Source organism: Phragmites australis, chromosome 5, assembly GCF_958298935.1.
Source record: "Phragmites australis chromosome 5, lpPhrAust1.1, whole genome shotgun sequence".
Classification (NCBI taxonomy): Eukaryota; Viridiplantae; Streptophyta; class Magnoliopsida; order Poales; family Poaceae; genus Phragmites; species Phragmites australis.
In genome coordinates this window covers 1,154,109-1,172,609 of record NC_084925.1, presented here as the reverse complement: position 1 = coordinate 1,172,609, position 18,501 = coordinate 1,154,109, and the positions used below count along the sequence as shown (strand labels likewise).

General features: G+C 42.1%; 2 protein-coding genes across 7 annotated transcripts; one reads left to right on the top strand and one right to left on the bottom strand.

Moving 5' to 3' along the window:
- Positions 1 to 972: 972 nt before the first annotated feature.
- Positions 973 to 5,306, bottom strand: LOC133918254 (putative HVA22-like protein g). Its single transcript, XM_062362031.1, has 7 exons — positions 5,173 to 5,306; positions 4,481 to 4,520; positions 4,287 to 4,385; positions 4,149 to 4,205; positions 3,982 to 4,045; positions 3,697 to 3,906; positions 973 to 1,645 (listed from the first exon to the last, which is right to left on the bottom strand). Exons 2-7 carry the CDS (start codon positions 4,510 to 4,512, stop codon positions 1,262 to 1,264), a joined length of 846 nt encoding a protein of 281 aa, XP_062218015.1. The 5' UTR covers positions 4,513 to 4,520; positions 5,173 to 5,306; the 3' UTR covers positions 973 to 1,261.
- Positions 5,307 to 11,147: 5,841 nt separating this feature from the next.
- Positions 11,148 to 17,559, top strand: LOC133918253 (uncharacterized). 6 transcript variants are annotated; one of them, XM_062362024.1, is made up of 14 exons: positions 11,148 to 11,520; positions 12,497 to 12,683; positions 13,808 to 14,028; positions 14,122 to 14,176; positions 14,804 to 14,931; positions 15,018 to 15,156; positions 15,249 to 15,498; positions 15,577 to 15,655; positions 15,745 to 15,820; positions 15,915 to 15,972; positions 16,062 to 16,143; positions 16,367 to 16,654; positions 16,745 to 16,909; positions 17,028 to 17,559. In XM_062362024.1, exons 2-14 carry the CDS (start codon positions 12,590 to 12,592, stop codon positions 17,334 to 17,336), a joined length of 1,944 nt encoding a protein of 647 aa, XP_062218008.1. In that variant the 5' UTR covers positions 11,148 to 11,520; positions 12,497 to 12,589; the 3' UTR covers positions 17,337 to 17,559. The 6 variants fall into 6 exon arrangements, with proteins under 6 accessions (XP_062218008.1, XP_062218010.1, XP_062218014.1 ...); XM_062362026.1 differs by having other exon boundaries at positions 11,152 to 11,520; positions 15,745 to 15,811; XM_062362025.1 differs by having other exon boundaries at positions 11,157 to 11,520; positions 17,031 to 17,559.
- Positions 17,560 to 18,501: the final 942 nt, after the last annotated feature.

Below are 18,501 nucleotides of genomic sequence, written 5' to 3'. Positions count from 1 at the left end.
TGTATGGCACGTCTCAGATAGCAATATAAATACCGGGTTATGGCCGTCAGGCCAGGATCCCTGGATCTTTTTGCGATCAATACATTTGGTTTTATCCTACCTTTTCGCCTTCTTCTCTAAGCTTGAGTATCCTTATTAGAAGAGGCTCTCACCGCACCTTGTTTAGGAAAGATGCTTCGTCTTCCCCCAACAAAAGCTTCATGGCATTTCTACATGTAATAACAAGAGAAGGGAGGGCCGTGCTGTTTCTCTTATTGTAGTTCACAAGGAGGGTGTATCCTTGCTGATTATTGAGTTTGTGCAATGCAAGATTAGCAAAGCTCATAAGAGATATGCCATGAACAAGACCATGGGAAATAATCCAGCGAAAGATGTCTGGCGATTGCATCTTTGTGGATTCCTGCAGTGGTTCTGCCAGAAGATAGCAGGCACCGCATCCGTATGTTTGTCATGTTATTTCCTGATGTAAACATGAACCCAAGCGGTTCCAATTCATCGACTTGGGGACAAGTCGATACTCAAGAAGGGAGGGATGTTAGGAACCTGTGCACATTGGAGTGAGCTACCACATAGGCTGTGGGCTGCGGCGAGTCCAAGCTGGCCTTTCTGGACGTGGAGTACAAGAAGGAACGGCATCACACACGGGAAGCCATGGAAGAAGAAAATAAACTAATCGAATCCCTCTTTCCTTTTACCATTCATCTTCCTCCTCTAGCTTTCTCCTCCAGTTATCCCCTGATGTACCTCTAATCCTCTTCAATTCCTCTGCTTTGGTGCCTTCCCGAATTCTGTTTATATCATGTACCGGTTCTTATCGTTTCACTTCTTGGTATGCTTGTTAATGGCGGTGCTGAGATCGAGTTGCTAACAGTATCAAAACAGCTTTATCATATTTGGTCAGTAGTGTCTTCGTGACCAATCTGTGTTCAAGGACCGGGATGACCTTACCATATTTGTATCCAGACTTAGACATGCCAAATCTGCTGACTTCGTTCATGTTTGCAACAGATCAAACTCAATCATCTCCTAATGCCTTCCTAGCTAGTGAAACTTATCTGTGGGCACCACATCGTCTACTTCAGTTCCTTGGTCTATTCACAATTTGCAACATGAAACTGGTTCCAGTTTATACAGTAGGAATGCGTGCAAGGAAATCGAAATCCGTATAACCAATCCAGCATTCCCTCTATTATCAGAGGAGCACCAGCTCCAGAACCAACTCAGCGTAGAGACAGTGGTGAGAAATGATCCTTGGCGGGGACTAATTCGGTGGTGGTCCAGATCCTCCAGCCATGCGCCTCCTGAGCCGGCCTCGTGTCAACCGAATCGCCTCCTCGATGAGCGTCTCCTCAGGTGGTAGTGGTGGCAGTGCGCTGCTTGTCGATGCGCGGGATGGGTCGACCTGCATGGCTTCGGAGTTCTGGGGACCGTTGGTGGCAACAGCTTCAGGAACAGGTGGTGGCTGTGGCTGGACAGGAGGCACTGCACCAGGAGGGGCAACTGGAATCGGAGGACTTGGAGGAGTCGGAGGAACTTGGGCGAGCTGTTGTGGCAGTGGAGGCGCCGATGGTGTGGGAACAGGTGGAGGTGCAGGATTCACCTGCCGGGTCCGTGGTGGTGGTGGACGTTGTTGTTGTTGCTGTGCCTGAAGAAAGGAAGAAGCGGTAAAGACAAGTCAGTGTGCCGCCACACACACCCCTAAATAAATTGTTGGTTCTCCTTTTGTCTAAAGATCAGTTGAATTCAAAAGAAACATTTTAATCCTGGAACCGGTAAATATTTATCCAGTACAGGCACCAACGTGCTTATATGTCAAGTTATAATGCAAGAATAACCATGACGGGCACATCATTTGTCAATAGAATGAACAGAAAATGGCATGATTAAACGGTAAAACAGATATCAGTCATATCACAATTCAATAGAGATAATTTATGCTTCTTAAGTCACTAACTCCAGAAATGATACATGATAACAATGTTACTATTATTCATATATCAATACATGATTAAAATTCAAAAATATGCATGGACCAAACTATACTAGAAGGCTAGAAGCAAAAAAGCAGAGAGCAAACATCAATGAATCATTCATTCATCTACCTAAAGAAGATACACAAGGGCAGGACTAGTCACCAGCAAGGATAAAATGTCAATTGATATGTCATACCTAACAGCCTAAATGAATTATGATTCCACTTGGTTAGGTTATGCCTCTAGCTCATGTCTACTTTAATCTCAGAAACGTTCCATCACCTCATGCTACAAACTACAGAAGCCACGAATTCCATACAGAATCTGCTATCTGACAAACTAGATTCGGCAGCATTCAATTTCATTTTGGTTAATTGAAAAACCCCTTTTCTGCACAAGTTAGGCCTATAGCATGAAAGCTCCTAAACAGCCTCTCAACAATAATTGGTTTTCTTGAGAGAAGAATAATATTGCAGTCTGCTATCCTCTTCTTAAAGTTTGCAACATGCAACCCAAAAATCTAATAACCAATGGGTTTCCAGGATGTTCATGGAAGCAAAGAAATGCAATAAGCTATAGTCAGAGAGGCTCCTGCTGAAAATTTTAAGAGAGTAAAGTGGCCAATAGGATAGGATAGGATAAATGGTCTTAGTGTAAGATTTTTCCCAATAGGTACAACAGTACAGAAAAGTAATGGACATACAGCAACAAAACAAGAGTATTCTAAAAAGGGCTAGGGGGTGGCAGTGTGGCGCCTAGCGCCTAATCACTGCCTAGGCAGGCTTGGCCGCCTCAGCGATTAGACATTAGGTGGGAGGTTGGCACCGCTGAGGCAGCGAACAAAAAAAATCACAAGAAAATGTGACCACAAACCATAGCAAAAGCCATAATCTACCAACAGAAACCATTAATAGATCAATGGCCAATATCAATGACCAGAATAAGTTAATAATATATCAATGAGTAGCATAAATTCTTCAAGCACTAAAGATGAAAAATCCACACTGAGATATGCATATGTCAAAACTTTCCTCAATGAATGATCAGTTAGCTTAGTAATACAATTTTTTTCTTACCCAAAAAATAGCAATTAGTTAACTCTTACTGTAAGAACATAATAATTAGCATTCGTTCAATAAATTAGTTAAGCATCATGGAAATATAGGAAACCTAACAGTAAACATGACATGTGGAGAAATTTCTGGGAAAAAGGCATGCATGACGACTTGACAATTAGTTATTTCTGTCAAATTTACTGGAATATCAATTTAAATGTTTTACAAACATCAGCATGTCTTAGAAATTCTGAATGAACTTATGGCTATTAAAAAAAAGTGAAACGGGCTCTAGCAGATTAAATCAAATATGCTGACACTGTATGCCATGCCTCTCTTCTACCCTCCATCAGCAATTAGATGCACCAGCAACATGAATTGGGTACGAAAAAATATTGGAGGAAATGGATACAAGTGGCTTTTATAACTTCAATATATGAGAATGTTTGTGGAAAAGTATGCCAAATTCCAAGTAATATGGTGAGACTAAAACATCTGAGCTCAAACTCAAGAAAACCTTACTAACACCATTATATCTGTAAAAAATACGAAGTTACTCGTGCAAGAAAATGAGAAGGGAATACATACATTAGCTAAGTAGCAAGAGTTACAGCTCCTCCGGCTAAAAATAGATATAACAGCAGAAAGAAATGGCAAGGAAGCAATACCTGAGGGCGAGGTCTTTGAGTCTGTGACTGTGAGGCAATATACTGCAAGATTTCATAGGTCCTTGTCTGAGCATAGTTTGCAACCCTCTGGAAGTAAAGAACTGCCATGTCACCAGCTCTTGTCCTCAACTCAAGCAGATTTCGATCAATCTCAGTTTCATGTTTTGCAATGTATGGCTTGAAGAATGACTCATACACATAGGCAGTCCCCTGAAATCAGCCTTTGTTACGAACAGACCATAAGAAAATTATTTCTTAACAATTAAAAATGACAGAGTACCATACACGTGTCTTGGGGTACCACAAGTACACGATAAATGCAAGCTTTGCTTCACTATACATCGGTAACCTGTGTAAGAACAGAACCTTCAGCAGGTTGGTAAATTATACCCTCATTTTAACCATCTTAGAGGTTACTGAAAATGGAAACTCCAAAAGGAGCATGGCATTACCATGATACGAAACTATCCCCAACTCTCTCCAGTACAGTGAGAACTGCAAGTAAAATCCTGCAAATACCCATGACCTATAAGTTGTAGTGAAAAACAAACACAAGTTCACATTAAAACAGAAGGGCCCACTTAACTAACCAGTACTGACACCAGAACCGCAACTGCTCAACCTCAGGTCTGTTCAGCTCCACCATCTTGTAGCAGTCATAGGCTGGGTACGCATATCCAAGAACAAGTCTGCAAGACAAGGGGAGAAAAGCAAACAAATGACAGGTCTGACAAAAAACATTGTCCCGTCACCAATGAAAAAACGATCACCATTTGCTGCTTACGTTAGAGCTCTGGTAATGAATGAACCGATCATCTTGAGCCCTGGAGCGCATAAATATCCGTTAGATAACTGGCAACAGACAAGCAGTATCGACGAACAAGGATAGCGGAAATATAATGGTATGGCCCTCCATGAATTCCTTCACGATAGCAAGCATAGACAAATAGGAGACTAATATAGTAACTGATCGTCCAAGTTAAGCATCTATCCTACTCACTACTGCAACCGCTACACACGTATAAATCATAATTCAATCATGCCTGTATGGCTGTATCATACTACTCCATAGGTTCCCCTTCAGCAACAGCAACTAGAGTTAGATTCATCGTAACAAAGGCTACACGGGACAGGGGCAGGGGAGGAGTTCACGAGGGGCATGGATGGTTGAACTCCCCAAATTTGTAGGGAAATACATTGCTATCAGTAGCATTAGCTTCGGGTAGAAGACACCCGAATGCGTCTCAGCAAAAATCGATCTCGCGCGCGCTGGAGAAAAGAAGAAGAGCAACGGATGGGTGCTCTGATTAGTAGGGTACCAAGCAGCAAACAAACCCGCGACGAACTCGATGGAGATGGGGAAACATTTGGATTCGATTGCTCGCATCCACGGCAAGGAAAGGGAAGACCCCGAGAACAGACCAAAACTCTAATCTAGAGCAAGGGAATCCACCGGAGCAAGCTAGGGTTCCTTACCGAGAGGGGAAGGAATCGCCCGGGTCCGGAGATGGAGCCGCCGCTACTCCACGCCAGCCCCGTGGAGAAGCGGGGGAGGAGGACGACTGGGAGAGGGAGAAGAATACAAGGCGGCGTGCTTGGGAAGGCGCGGGCCGAGCCGAGCCGCCAAGCGGAGCCTGAGCCTGAGAGAGAGAGCGAGCCAGCCAGCCAGCCGACGAGGGGAGGGGTGGAGGCGCGATCCTACGTGTCCATTCTGGACCAACGGTTGGATCATCATTAGACTGGGCCTTGAATCTAGACATCATCGCGGCCTGGAAACAATGTCATTAGACTGGGCCTTGAATCTAGACGTAATCGCGGCCTGGAAACAATGTCATTGAACTGGGCTGTGAATCTAGACGTCAATGAGGCCTGGAAACAATGTCAGGCCGGACCGATCTTTGAAACTGGGCCCAGGCCAACGAAGAACGAAAACTTCGAAGAATTTGATTTTTATTTTTATTTTTAGTTGACCATACACATGAGAAACTGTAAATCTATAACATATATTATCGAACCAAGATTTTGAGGGCTCTCATGGTTCAGGTACTGTAGCTACTACAGTAGTAGGCATCACATATATTTATGTATAGATATATATATACACATATATACGTATACATATACGTATATTTACACATATAATATAATTTTATTTTCAGGAAATTTTAAAAAATATCGAAAGAAATATTAGTTATGTTGATAAATCAACTGAAATAATCTAAAATGCAAAGAAAAATATATAAAACTCAAAAAATATGAAACAAATTTTGTTAGTTTCGTATTACTGTTGTCTACATGCTAAAATTATGTGCATACATAAAAATAATATTATTTTCCCCATAATTAAATAAATGTGTTAAATATTGATAAATTCATAAATAAATATTGAGATATCCTAAATTGGTGAATCTAATTTTTTTAGTCTTCTTTTGTCATATTCTATGAAAAAAAAATAGGCGCGATGTAGACACGCCAATCAAACTAGTATTACACTGGTTTCACATGGCCTCCTCTTTTCAAGATTCTACTTCTTGTTTCTTCAATGGAATCAACAGGAAAATATGGAGTCATTTTTTTTACTGAAGGAAGAAAGGTGGATGAGGTGGCATATTGACCACAGCACCGCCAGACTTTTTAACCTTTTTGCCTTTTCATTCATACCAGAGGTACGCTGCGCACAAGTTGTTCCTGAATGTGAACAAAAATTAAGACTTGTTTATAACAAATAATTTGACATCATTCAACGTTCCAAACGGAGCTTTATACGGTGGTGTTTGTTATTTATTTATGGGTTTTTTCTCTTTATTTTTGATTTGTAAGAAAAGACAGAAATAAAATAAAAAGAAAAAGAAAAGAAAGAAGAAAATGGGAGCCAGACTGAACCAGTCCGCTTCTAGGCCCAAAGGCCAAGCAATCCGGCCAAGCCCAGCCCTAGCATCTAAGCCCTAATTTGTGTTTTTGATAATTAATGATAACTTTTATTTATGAGCTAATTTGTTTGTTTGAGATGTAAAAAGGTTAGTTCCCGTAAAAATAAATGAGCTAGATGAAGCACATATAAAGCATCGGATGATGGTTAACTCAAGACAAAGACATAAAGTATGGCATTTTTCTTTTGTTAGTCATAAGGTGATTATAAAAGAAAATGATCAGATTTGATAATATTAGATGTCGTACTATTAAGAGAGGTTAATGCTCATTTGTTTGAATCATCTATAGTTGTTACTATGCTCAAACTTGTATTTTATGCTAGAATGATGAATTCATTTAGAGATAAATGAAAAACCCAGCCCTATGAGTTATGTGTGCCAGGCGGTCTGACCGTCATCTGCGCGAGGGCGGGCAAGGTCACTATGGTTAACCAAGTAATATGATGGCGGTCTGACCACTGGGCCTATCGGTCTAACCGCCATAGCGAACAGAGAGTTTGAAGTCTCTATTCTGGCTCGCGATTTGACCGTGGACAGTACTGGCCTAACTGTCATAGCAAACAGAGAGTTTGAAGTCTTTGTTCTGGCTCATGGTTTGACCGTGGACATTACCGATCTAACTGTCATAGCGAACAGAGGGTTTGAAGTCTCTGTTTTGGCTCGTGATCGGTCTAACCGCCAAAACAACTGAAGTTTAGAATCAAAGCGTTTAATGCTCTGACATAGCCGTTGGGCTAATGACGGTTTGACTGCAAGGTGACATAGCCGTTAGGCTAATGGTGGTCTAACCGCAAGGTGTACTGCGGTCTGACCTCTAGGGACTCAGATTGCGGTTTGACTAACATGGATTCAGAGATGTCAGACTTTGTGTAACGGCTATATTTCGACATATAGCCTATATATAGTCCCCTTGTTGGCTCAAGGAGACTCTCTTACTCATTTGAATTGCATACTATCGAACCTTGAGTCCTCTCTCCTCTCTTTTGCTCCTTTGTGCATCTTTTTGACGAGTGAGAGCATTCTAGTGCATTTAGTTAAGTGTTTTAGTTTTGTTGCACTAGTGATTCTTCAAGAAAGTATCATCAATTTGTTAGTTTTGGAGCTTGCTGACTCCTAGACAACTTGGAGGTGGTGAAATTGGTGACCCCTTTAAAGAAGATTGTGGAGAAGCCTCGGTGGTGATTGTGAAAGGTATTGTACACACCTTGTCGAAAAGGTACAGTGCAACTCTGGTGAAAAGAGGTATTGAGTAATTCATTATTCTAATCTGTCTCAAAATCAAGTCCATCTCGGTGTGAGAATAGGTGACTTGATAGAGGAGCATTTAGTGACTTGAACTCAGCTCAACATGAATTAGGGGTGACCGGTAAGTCATCGATACCACGAAATAAAAGTCTTTGTATCTCTTGTGTTATCCTTTAAAGCCATTTACTTTCCTAGAAATTAAATTGTTTCATGTCAACCTAGGATTGAAAACCTTCTCTTTATTCGACATAGTTGCGGTTGTTGTATCTTGCTCTAGTTATCTCTAATTATTTTTTGCATGTTTTATTGATCCCTTGGCAATTAGTTTTTAAACCGTTTATTCACCTCCCTCTAGTCGGTATCCTAGATCCTACACCAGCTCCTCATCCTCTTGACCCATCACCACAGCCGCAAGGGAGAGAGGAGGGTCGGTCCTTTCTCCCACTAGAGTGGGCGCACGAACAAGGCGGCGACGATGCAATTGCCCACCCCATCCTAGCAGGGGATGCACTGCGCGTGTGCAAGCCTGGGTGGTGACGTAACCCTACTCCTCCTCTATCTATTTTGAGGACTTCGACTCCTTCTCCTATCTCACCTCACCCCGATGACTCCCTTTCCAAATCCACCTCCCTCACTCTCGTATCCAGTTGTCGATGGTTGGTAAAGTTGATTATACAAATACTTGTATAAAGTAGGGATATAGGGTCCTCAACTATACATATTGAAGAAGAAAAATGAGACTGTATATAGGTTTAAGCCTCCCTTGAGATAATAGCATTATGTCCTATTTCTCCTTAATTAATCTCAAGAAAAAATAATTATAATAGGGATATGTCTAGATCTAATCCTAAGAATCTCGGCGAGTTCTCTTGTGTTCTAAATCATAAAGTTCTTATTGGATGAATCTCGTTGTGGTATGACTCTGTTGTGAATATCAATGTTGTCTCTGCTTCTATCCGTCTAGGCTTTCTCTGTATTACTTGTTTGGCTCCTTGCTAGGAATCTGATTGCTTTGCCTGGGCTCCAATCTAGTTTCGGATCTAGCTCTAGTATCCCTCTAGAGATGTGGCTCCCCCCTCTTGACGTACCTCCCCCTCCTTATACAGTCGGGGCAAAGGAGTCGTACCATATTCGAAAACTCCGAGTATAACCTTCTAAGATTGTATTACTTTTAGATATTTAGAAGACCCCATCCTAATCTCGAGATGGTTTTCAGGTAGAATACGATGAACTATCTGAAATATCGGCACATACATTATTTACCTTTAGCGGTTGTGAAACCTACCGTATCGGACTAAGGACACATGTACATTGGATACTCGTTCTTAGAATATACCATATTTCTATTAAATATATATAAATATTAAATATTTATTCCTCATCACTGACAATATGCAGCTTCCTCGTTTGCTCCTCGACCTCATGTGTGCTACTTGTGCAAGGCCCCTTTGGCACGTGTCTGTTCGCACAGTTGGGCCAAAACCCTAGGCGGCAGCTACTAGGTGCCCTGCTTCGGTGACCTACGGCGACACACGTCATCGTGCTCACCCTTGTGCGTCCGTGGTGGTGGTTGGCTCATGGTTGAGTGCCTAGTCTTGGTTAGTGTCGTCATCTCAGTGTTGTCAACCTACTCCTGCCCCTCTTTGTTCGCTTCTGGTCCATGACCAATGACGGTAGTGACGTTAGCTTGAGCTCTTATCTACTCTAGTTGATGTCGTGGTGGTGTTGTGGTGGTGCTGGTGGCTGTGGATCCTCAGCGGTGTGCTCTATGTTGATGTACCGTTCGTGGTACTACTCTGTTGTTCTGATTGCTATCCACCTCGGCTCGATGTTGATCCTTAGTGTTGTGTTGTGTACATCTTCTCAGGTTGCTGCCGAGGACGGTCCTTGTCGACAGCAACATCGGTTTTTGTATCTCCATTGACCTATCATTGGCGACTCTCAGACGTGAGTGGCGGAATTAATTTTTCAGGACAAGACAATCTTCGTTCGATTGAGCCTTATCCACGGAGATAATATGTGTGATGTGACTGAGTTACCCATTGCCTTATTTGGTTTTTAATATTGTGCAATCTGCTATTCTTAGTGATTGCATGATCGTGAGCGGATTTTGTATGCTCGATGATGATAGCGGCGTAGTGAGACTTAGGTGTGACAGTTCATTAGGGTTTTAGTGTTTCTCTATTCAGCAATTGTTCAAATATTTGCTTAGGTTTGTTAATTGTTTTGTTTAAATAATTACATGTGTTAGGGTTGTTTTAATATATTGATTATCTACACAAGTAATTTTCCTTTTGTTTAAGCATTTAACTGTTGGTTTAAAACCCTAAAATTTGGTAAGTATGACTGTCACGCTAGTCGAGGATCAGCGATGCTAATTAAACGATTAGAAGGTTGTCTGAGACATAAACCCACTTTTCTAAGAGCATTTTTTTTATCAAATTAATCATGATGATAATCTTTTTGCCTATGATATTCATTTACCATGTTAAATAATACCAATACCATGAATATGCGTAGCTTAATTTATTTAACTAATGCTACGAAAATGCTCCTTTTTATTCACATTGCATTTATCTACGGCAGTTTCACTATGCACATGCTTGTTATAGAATTAATTATATTTAAATAACAGTAGAAGCCTGTCGCTTATTTCTCCCTACATCAAACAGCTTTAGTGTACACCAGCCCAGGGTAGGACACCAAGCCACGCGACGCGTCGATCGGGAGTAACTCGACAGACGAGTACCTGAATTTCTTCTTCCACTGAAGCTAGCGTAGTTAAACTCACGAGGAAAAACTGAAGGGACACTGCATGTTCGTATTTGAATAAACCGATGGCGGTACACGTACAGCGATCAGAGCGAAATCTGCAGTGCAGTTTCTCTTCTCCCTCAGGCCGAGATCTCGAGCTTCCAGATGTTTGGTGCGGCGGATGGAACTCATAACCTGCCTCTCTTGATTGCGATTTATTTTGCGACAGATGCTACTACTACCCTGAAGAAAAGCAAGCGATCGAAGCAGCAGGCAGATCACCGAGCACCAATCAGTTCACCATACGCATGTCGTACAACATGCCTCTCCTCTTCTCTCCTCTCTATCCTGTAGAGAGAGCTCCACTAGTCTACCGAGTGAGAGTGAGAGTGAGAGAGAGCTCTAGGACAAGGGCACAAGTGACACAGAGAGAGTGCTCTGGGACTCCTCTCCTCTCCTCTCCCCTGTAGAGAGAGAGAGCTCCTCTAGTCTAGCGAGTGACAGAGAGAGAGAGTGCTGTAGGACAAGGGCACAAGCGGCCAAAGCAAGTGCAACGCTTTGCAGCTTTTCCGTTTCTGCCCAGGCCAAAGCGAAGCGGCCAGCCAAAAGGGCCACGTCCCGCACCGCAGTGGCTGCTGCCGGTGTCCGTCCTTGCCTCGCATTTACCACTCACCCTCTCCCTCTTCTCCTTTCATCAACACCGAGAAGAACACAGGCAAGCTCGCAGGCAGGCGCACTTGCTCGCACGCCGCTTTCTCTTTCTCTTTCTCTTCCGCCCGGAGATCTTTTCCCCCTGCCGCTCCCTCCCTCCCCTGCTCGTCGGCGGTGGAGTCCCGCGTCGTCGCTGTTGCTGTTCCTGCTGCTGCGAGGATTTGAGGAGAGATGCGGATAGGAGGTCAGTTCAGTCTCCTCTTGCCTTGGCTTGCGGATTGGAGGGAAGAAATTTTGGTTGTTTCGAATGGGCTTCAGTTTCCTATCGACAGCCTCTGTAACTCTGCTCTGTTTCTTGCGATTCTACGGTTGGAATTTCATCGGAGTTTGCTTCGTTTCTATCTCTTAGTTTTCACAAACTTTAATTGGGGAGTTAATTGTGATGTTGATTTCCTCTGTTTTTGCGTGTTTTTCCATTTTGTTTTCTCTAGTTTTTTGGGATGAACTTTGCATGTATGTGCATCATGAAATGGGAAGCCTGGTAAGTCTAGTGCATCTCCCGGGACTGGAGTAGTTCAGTTCGCATGAATCCTACTTGTTTATAAAGAGCCAGCCATATGGGGTTAAAATGAAATGATTCCTAGGGGCGATGGATTCAATGTTCAAGATATTACCAGCATGTTGACAGATAAAAGGTTCTCTCATCATGTCCTTCCCATCTGTTCTGCTCACAGCTAGCGGGGGCAAAATCTGATTTCCTTTTTTATTTTCTGGAGAGTTCAGAAAAGATTTTATATTTGGATCTGGATAAAGATTTCCAAACGCATTCTCTTTTTTAGATTCTTTGGGGGGGGGGGGGGGCTGAAGATCCATTAATTGTTTTCCAGGCAAGGAGCACCACCAGAGAAAAAATTCCATCTTTTTTTCACAACCTTTTCCATATCTCCCTCATCGGCTTTCCCAGCATCTGATTCTTCTGCATTCATAGGACATGCAGCCTGTTAACCCCTTTTCTTATCCTATCTTTTCCTGCTGCCTTTGCTTCCAATATACTACTGACTTCTGGATGCTGTCGCCTTGTCTCAGTCCCAGCAGTACTACCACTCACATAAGAAAAGAAGAAAGATCTTCACTTTGCCATAAGCCTGTGCTGCCTTTGCTTCCAATATGTATATCTATCTGCTGCTCATGTTCTCCGACTGCATTTCTTGTGTGTGTAGACTGAGAAGATAGAAGAGGAGAGAGAAAGAAAAGAGGGGTGAGAGAGAGAGAGAGAGAGGTGTGATATCTTTTTGAGGTAGTAGCTTTTTTGGATGGTGGAAATGGAGAAGAGGGAGAAGCTGGTGGTTGGGCTCACAAGGAGACACATGATAAGGAGTGTCTGCTCCTCTTCTCCTCCTCCTGCTGGTATGTGTGCCCCAGAGGCCTCTTCAGATGGTTACAGTGAACTAACTCTGCGGCTTTCTCTCTCACCATCCCCAAAATGCCCCTTATCTTTTCCTAATGCACCCTCGAAAGAACAGGCTTTTTTGTTAGTTTCTTCACTTGGTGGGGGTGCTGCCCCCCCCCCCCCCCATCACATTCATATAGTGTGCCCTTGTGATTGGTGTTGAGGTTTTTTTCTTGGAAAATTAGCCCCTTTTGTATTGCTTTGGGTAGGACTACAGGAGTACTAAGTTATGAGTCAAGAACATTTGAGACTAGTACCATGCTCTAGGGGTTGGCTAGAGAGTAGAGAACATCACTAAATGATCATACAGTGTAGCTCATTCTTTTCAAATTTCTTTGCTTCAAGGAAAAAAAACTACTCAAATTTCTCTAAAACTTGAATTTCTGAAAAAATTAATAGTAGGTATAAATCATAGGATGAATTTTACTATCTTGGGTCGGTGAGTTGTGTTCCTTTTGCACTGACGTAATGAACTGTGTTCCTCATGATCCCTGACCACAAGAAACTTTATTCTCCTTTTACCTTTTCTTTTTCCCTTTCCGTGGAGCGTTTCAGATTTTTCTGATTTTGGATGGTTCGGTTCGGTGAAGTTTTCATGAAGAAATTTCCGAGATATGGTGTTGTTGGATTGGCTCATAACGCTTGTCACCTACTGCCTACGTGTAGATAGATATGCCCTCAAGCCTTTAGCTTGAGCTTGCTGTCGTTTTCACAAATGCTCCTTATGCAATATGGATCCATACAGTACGATGAAACATAATAAATATATAAAAGACAGCATGGAACTTTTAGAGTTTTTTATCTCCAACTTTTTCAGATTTTGGTTTTACAATCATATAGTTCTTTTGTATGATTCACTGTATTGCTATCTTGTTTTTAAGCATAAAAGTCTTATAATCCTGAACTTTTCAGACGATGATTATTTCCAAAAGATTGGTTGGCATCACCTGTTCCTTCTTTTTCCTTATTGAAAAAGCTCTTATCTGAACAGCTGGAGCAGTGAAAAACTGTGCCTATCTGTTTTATCCGCTAAATTACCGCATGATTTGTAACACAAATCGTCCCTGCATATTGTCTCCAGATTGCAACAGAAACGGGAGCGAAGGTCGAGGTCACAAGGCAGCATTGAGGCAGAAGAAGTTAAAGGCTAAGACCTTGAAGTGGAGATCAAGCAACAAAGACAAGAACAGCAAGGTAGAGGCAGGAAGGTATGATGGAGTCTATGATGATACAGTCCGCTCACAGACTACAGCCAGCTTCAGCAGCCTGATTAGTTTGAAAAGAGTGAGGACCCTTGGAAAGGTGCTGTCTCGTTTGGCCTTGTATGCTGTTCATGTTCAATCATTTGTTTCCTATTCTTTGTGCACATCCTTATGTCCATTGTGCCTTTCAAAGGTGCCTGGGCACTGTGATGCTGTTGATCCACCAGTTCCAAGAAAATTAAGATCAGGTACTAGTTAACCACTGTTTTTTTTTTCTTTCACATGCCTAGAAAAAATGAGAAAATTTGGCTTTCCTCGTCCATCTTCATTTTCATTTACAGATAGTATGGTGAACAACATAATTCTGGTATTTAAAGTGAACAAATAATATAGTGTTTACTTTGTTAATTGACTTCTGCCATATATGATTTAACATCTGGTCTGAGAAAATGGGTAATATTGTTATCTTAAGGCAGGGGACAACTGCTAGTGATTACCTGAATCCTAACTTAGCTGGTTATATGATTGTTTTTTCGATAATGGAAGCTTTATTGGCTCTCATCATTACATCAAGAGGATACAGCCGCATAAGAGTTTGTCATCGGCCTCTGCATAGCTACGATGCACAAAGCCACCTCGGTTAATTAAGGGAAAACCGAGCACAAAACCACAAACACAGTTAACACAACTGGTTTTGTGATTGTGGGTACTTGAATCATCCATTACTGTTTCTTTCCAAGTGTTCTGGTGCATCCACAGATGACATTTTGTAATAAGCATTTGGTTGCGGGTTGTGACAATGGCAGGGGTAGTTTCATCATTTGGGGATTTTTACCTTCAAGATAATATTTTAACTTTTATCCTCCAATTTTCAGCCATAAATAAGCGAGTCGGGCGATTTGTTTCTGCATCATCCCGGCATGTCAAGAAGAGACGTCATCTTTCGGCTATCAGTACTCAGATTTCTTTTGTGGATCAGGAAACAAGATTCAATGAAAGCTTGGTAAGTATTTTCTGCTACATGAATTCCATCGTTTTGTCATGATGCAAGACTGAAAACTGAAAGTGATACACATTCTTGTTTATCAGTTATTTACAGAAGAGGAGGAAATAATCGCTAATGCTTTGCTGTCCCTATCTGACATATCCTCTCTTTGTGAGCTCACCAGCGACAAGGCTATAGCAGATAGCTCAAACATAAATGTTGCCTCAACTTCTTATTCAGAAGGTTTATCTGCACTTTTTCTTATTATCATACTAAAAATTGAGTATTAGAGTTTTTAGAATACGTTTATAATTCTGGTGTGATTACCCCTGCAGGAGCTACTAAGGAGGGTGACGAAATAATCATATTGCCAAGTGCTGGTAATGAACTGGCTGACCAAGCTGCCTGCATAGATAAACTAGTGGAACGAACCGGCAGCGTTCCATATGTAAATCCAGTGCCTGGGGCTACAAATCAACACAACAATATAAATCCACCTTCGTCAGAGAATGAGCAAATACAGGATCTTTCTTTGGGAGTTGTCACGAATTTGCCAAGCCCGTCTAAAGACTCATCCAATAACAGGTAGAGAACTGCTCACGGGTGTCCTTAGGTCCCTTGTCCTTCTGTAAACTGCATTCTCATGTTTATTTCTATTTGCAGCGTGCAAAAGCAGCTGAAAGTGCAATTTGGTGATAGTCAAAGTTATCCAGCACAGAAGCCAGAGGCTCCTCTTTGGCTGGTACTGCCTTGTTATCTGTCTGAAAGTACTGATGTAATTCTCATTGGTCCTAATGCTTCATGGTTTCCTCCAATACGATTTTTGTACAGGTAAATTCTAACAAATCTGATAGCGTGGTACATGAGAGGGAAAAGGCCAAGAATAATTGTGCACAAGGTGCTCCTGGTACTCTAGAATGCTATTACAGCTTGAACATCATTTTGCTAAATACTGGCTATTATTATTATTATTCTTTGCTAATATGCTGTTACTTTGTCAGAAATTGCGCCTCTGGTCCAGACTCCACAGCCTTGTACCCCAGATGAGTACTTAATAAAGTAACTTTCTGTTTAAACCTTCGCCATCTTTTCCTATAAAGATATTAGTTGGGTTGTTAAGAAGATATTAAATGCATGTTTGTTTTCAGGCCCTCTTCAAACAAATTGGCTGCTTGCACAAATACTGTTTCTGAAACCTGTAAAGTTTCTGGATCTGGAAATCATGACAAGGTCCATATTATCTCTTCCACTCTTTGGTTACATGCTTTCGTTTTCTTATTCTGCAAATGTGACAGGAATATCGTCGGTTGATTGCAAAAATTCTTCTTCAAATGATTGAATTGTGAATGTTTTCATATTTTCTTCTGTACAACTGTTGTGGTCAAACCAACTATGTAGCTCCCTGGGTAAGCTCTGTATATCTTTCTGATGAATGTAGCACTCCTGTCTGCAGCTTTCCCTGGTTAAAAATGTCAGCCCAACAAAGGTATGGAAGAGAAGTATTACCCATGTGTATGTGAGTCATGTAATCCAAATGCATTTGAACAAGGAGAAGGCACCCCAAAACCAAGTAAAACCAGAGGAAATATCACACACCCACACTTCAAGGTCTCCAAATAGCTCTACCTTACACAAGAACAATGCACAAGATGAGACATTCTATGCCGTGCATTTCAATGTACGGCTCCCAGTTCAGCCATCTACTGGCATCTGCGACATGAGTGCTGGTCGGCAAAAGATGGTGAGCGTGACCACTTTCGCTATGGCACTGCTAAATGCTAACTGAATTCCTCTGGATTTTCATATGAAGCTGCTATGTTGCATCTTTCAGGTCAGTGGTAATTTCCTGAACTTGCCCACTTCGACGGCGTTACCCGGGGCGCAACATGTTCAGTACTTGCATCCTCAGATCGCACCACGGGGTGCGATGCCGTACCCATTTCCACATCTTCCTTATAGCAGAGGGAATTTGGCACCTGCTGCAGCACTTCAGCAGGTTCTTTCTTTGCACATTGCTTCTGAACATGTTATAATCTGACAGAGCATGCAAATAATCATAGCCTGTTACAGTTCGAATGTAGTCTGATTAAATCTTGTTTCTCTCGGTGGACTAGCAGATACCACAGTACGTGTGCAATCCAGGCTACGCTCCGCGCCCCAGCCTTCCCACAAGCTCATCAGCCATGATGAAGCTTCAGCAACTCATACCAACTCAGCAGCAGCAGCAGCAGATGTGGCAATTCCATGTCCCTCAGTACCATCCAAGGCCGGATGCTGCGCCACCGGCAGCAGCATGGCACAGCATGTCTTCCCTGCGGCCAATGCCCATGCTTCCTCCCCCGGCGATGCCGCCGCAGATGGAGCTCTTCTGCGCGCCGTATCAGGGCGGCAGCAGGCAGCCGCAGCAGCTCAGGTTGATCTAGTATAGTGTCAGATGCACTAATTTAGTGTGCTGCTGCTGACGTGGAAGTGAGGTGTTAAGCTTTTCAGAAAAGGAAAAAAAAAATAATCCATGGTGTTGTGTTTAACTTGTGCAAAGGACTGTTAGAGCTGAAAGGGGGGCTAAACTGTAATTAACAAAATTTGCAGTGCAGTTGCATAATACAATGCTCTCTCTCAGTTTGGGCATTTTCTTAGTCAGCAAAATGGCCGTGTTTGTTCGTTCGTTTATCGACAAATTAATCACCACGCATTGTGAGTTTGGAATTTAACTTGGGCAAAGGATTGTATCCGCGATGGCTGCCGGGCGGGGATGTCCGCCGGAGGTGGAGGAGGAGCGCACCGCGTTTCGTGCGGCGGCAAGTTGAGGTCGAACGCCACCGCCGGCTGGTCAGGACTGGAACAGGCAACTCCTATGTTTATTTCACTCGGAGTCATAGCCTACCCAATGTCAGTTGAAGTCAACTCCAACCTCCTCTTTCCACTCTTGTTGCCGGTTTTAACACAGTTAATCGTATTTAAGTATATATAATTTTTGTTTGTATTAAAAATTATAATTTATATATAAGTACTTAAGACTCTTTTTCTTTAAATATCTAGCCATAAGCACATAGCATAGTATGCCTTAACAGATGCCACAGTATTAGAGTGCCGCGTAGGCAACCCTCACGTTCGCTCCTTCAAAAGGTTGCTATATTAATCGCTCCTTCAAAAGTTAGCTATATTAATACAATACCCAAATCCGCCCGTTCGTTTCAAGAATAATATTGCATATTAGAACTACGTATCTACCTCAACCCGTCGTAATACATGGACTTTAAAAAAGAGAGTTATACAGATAGATCCCTTGAAAGTAAATAGATTGCAAAAAAAATCCAAATCCCATTTATTAAAAATCTATTGCGTAAATTGCACATAAGAGGGATAAAGCAACTCTGCAGTCAGATAAATCCAAATCCAAAGGAAAAAAGGAAACCCAGCAAAAAACATGTGTAATTGTTACCCACATAGAGCGTATATGCAAGTTGGGAGAAGAGGCTGAGCAGAGTCATAATTATTGAAAGAAATTGTTTGATTAGTTGTATCTGTTTGGACAGGCTGAGCTGATTTTTTTGTTTGGTTGATCGAATCTGAGACCATAAAAGTGAA

What these genes read in the sequence shown, in the direction of transcription:
- LOC133918254 (XM_062362031.1), bottom strand. Translation starts at nt 4,512, where the DNA reads ATGATCGGTTCATTCATTACCAGAGCTCTAAC. An exon ending in TTCATTACCAGAGCTCTAAC is followed by an intron (nt 4,386 to 4,480) that starts GTAAGCAGCAAA and finishes CTTGTCTTGCAG; the next exon opens with ACTTGTTCTTGGATATGCGT. An exon ending in TGTGGTACCCCAAGACACGT is followed by an intron (nt 3,907 to 3,981) that starts GTATGGTACTCT and finishes GGCTGATTTCAG; the next exon opens with GGGACTGCCTATGTGTATGA.
- LOC133918253 (XM_062362024.1), top strand. Translation starts at nt 12,590, where the DNA reads ATGGTGGAAATGGAGAAGAGGGAGAAGCTGGTGGTTGGGCTCACAAGG. An exon ending in TCCAAGAAAATTAAGATCAG is followed by an intron (nt 14,177 to 14,803) that starts GTACTAGTTAAC and finishes TCCAATTTTCAG; the next exon opens with CCATAAATAAGCGAGTCGGG. An exon ending in CTCAACTTCTTATTCAGAAG is followed by an intron (nt 15,157 to 15,248) that starts GTTTATCTGCAC and finishes TTACCCCTGCAG; the next exon opens with GAGCTACTAAGGAGGGTGAC.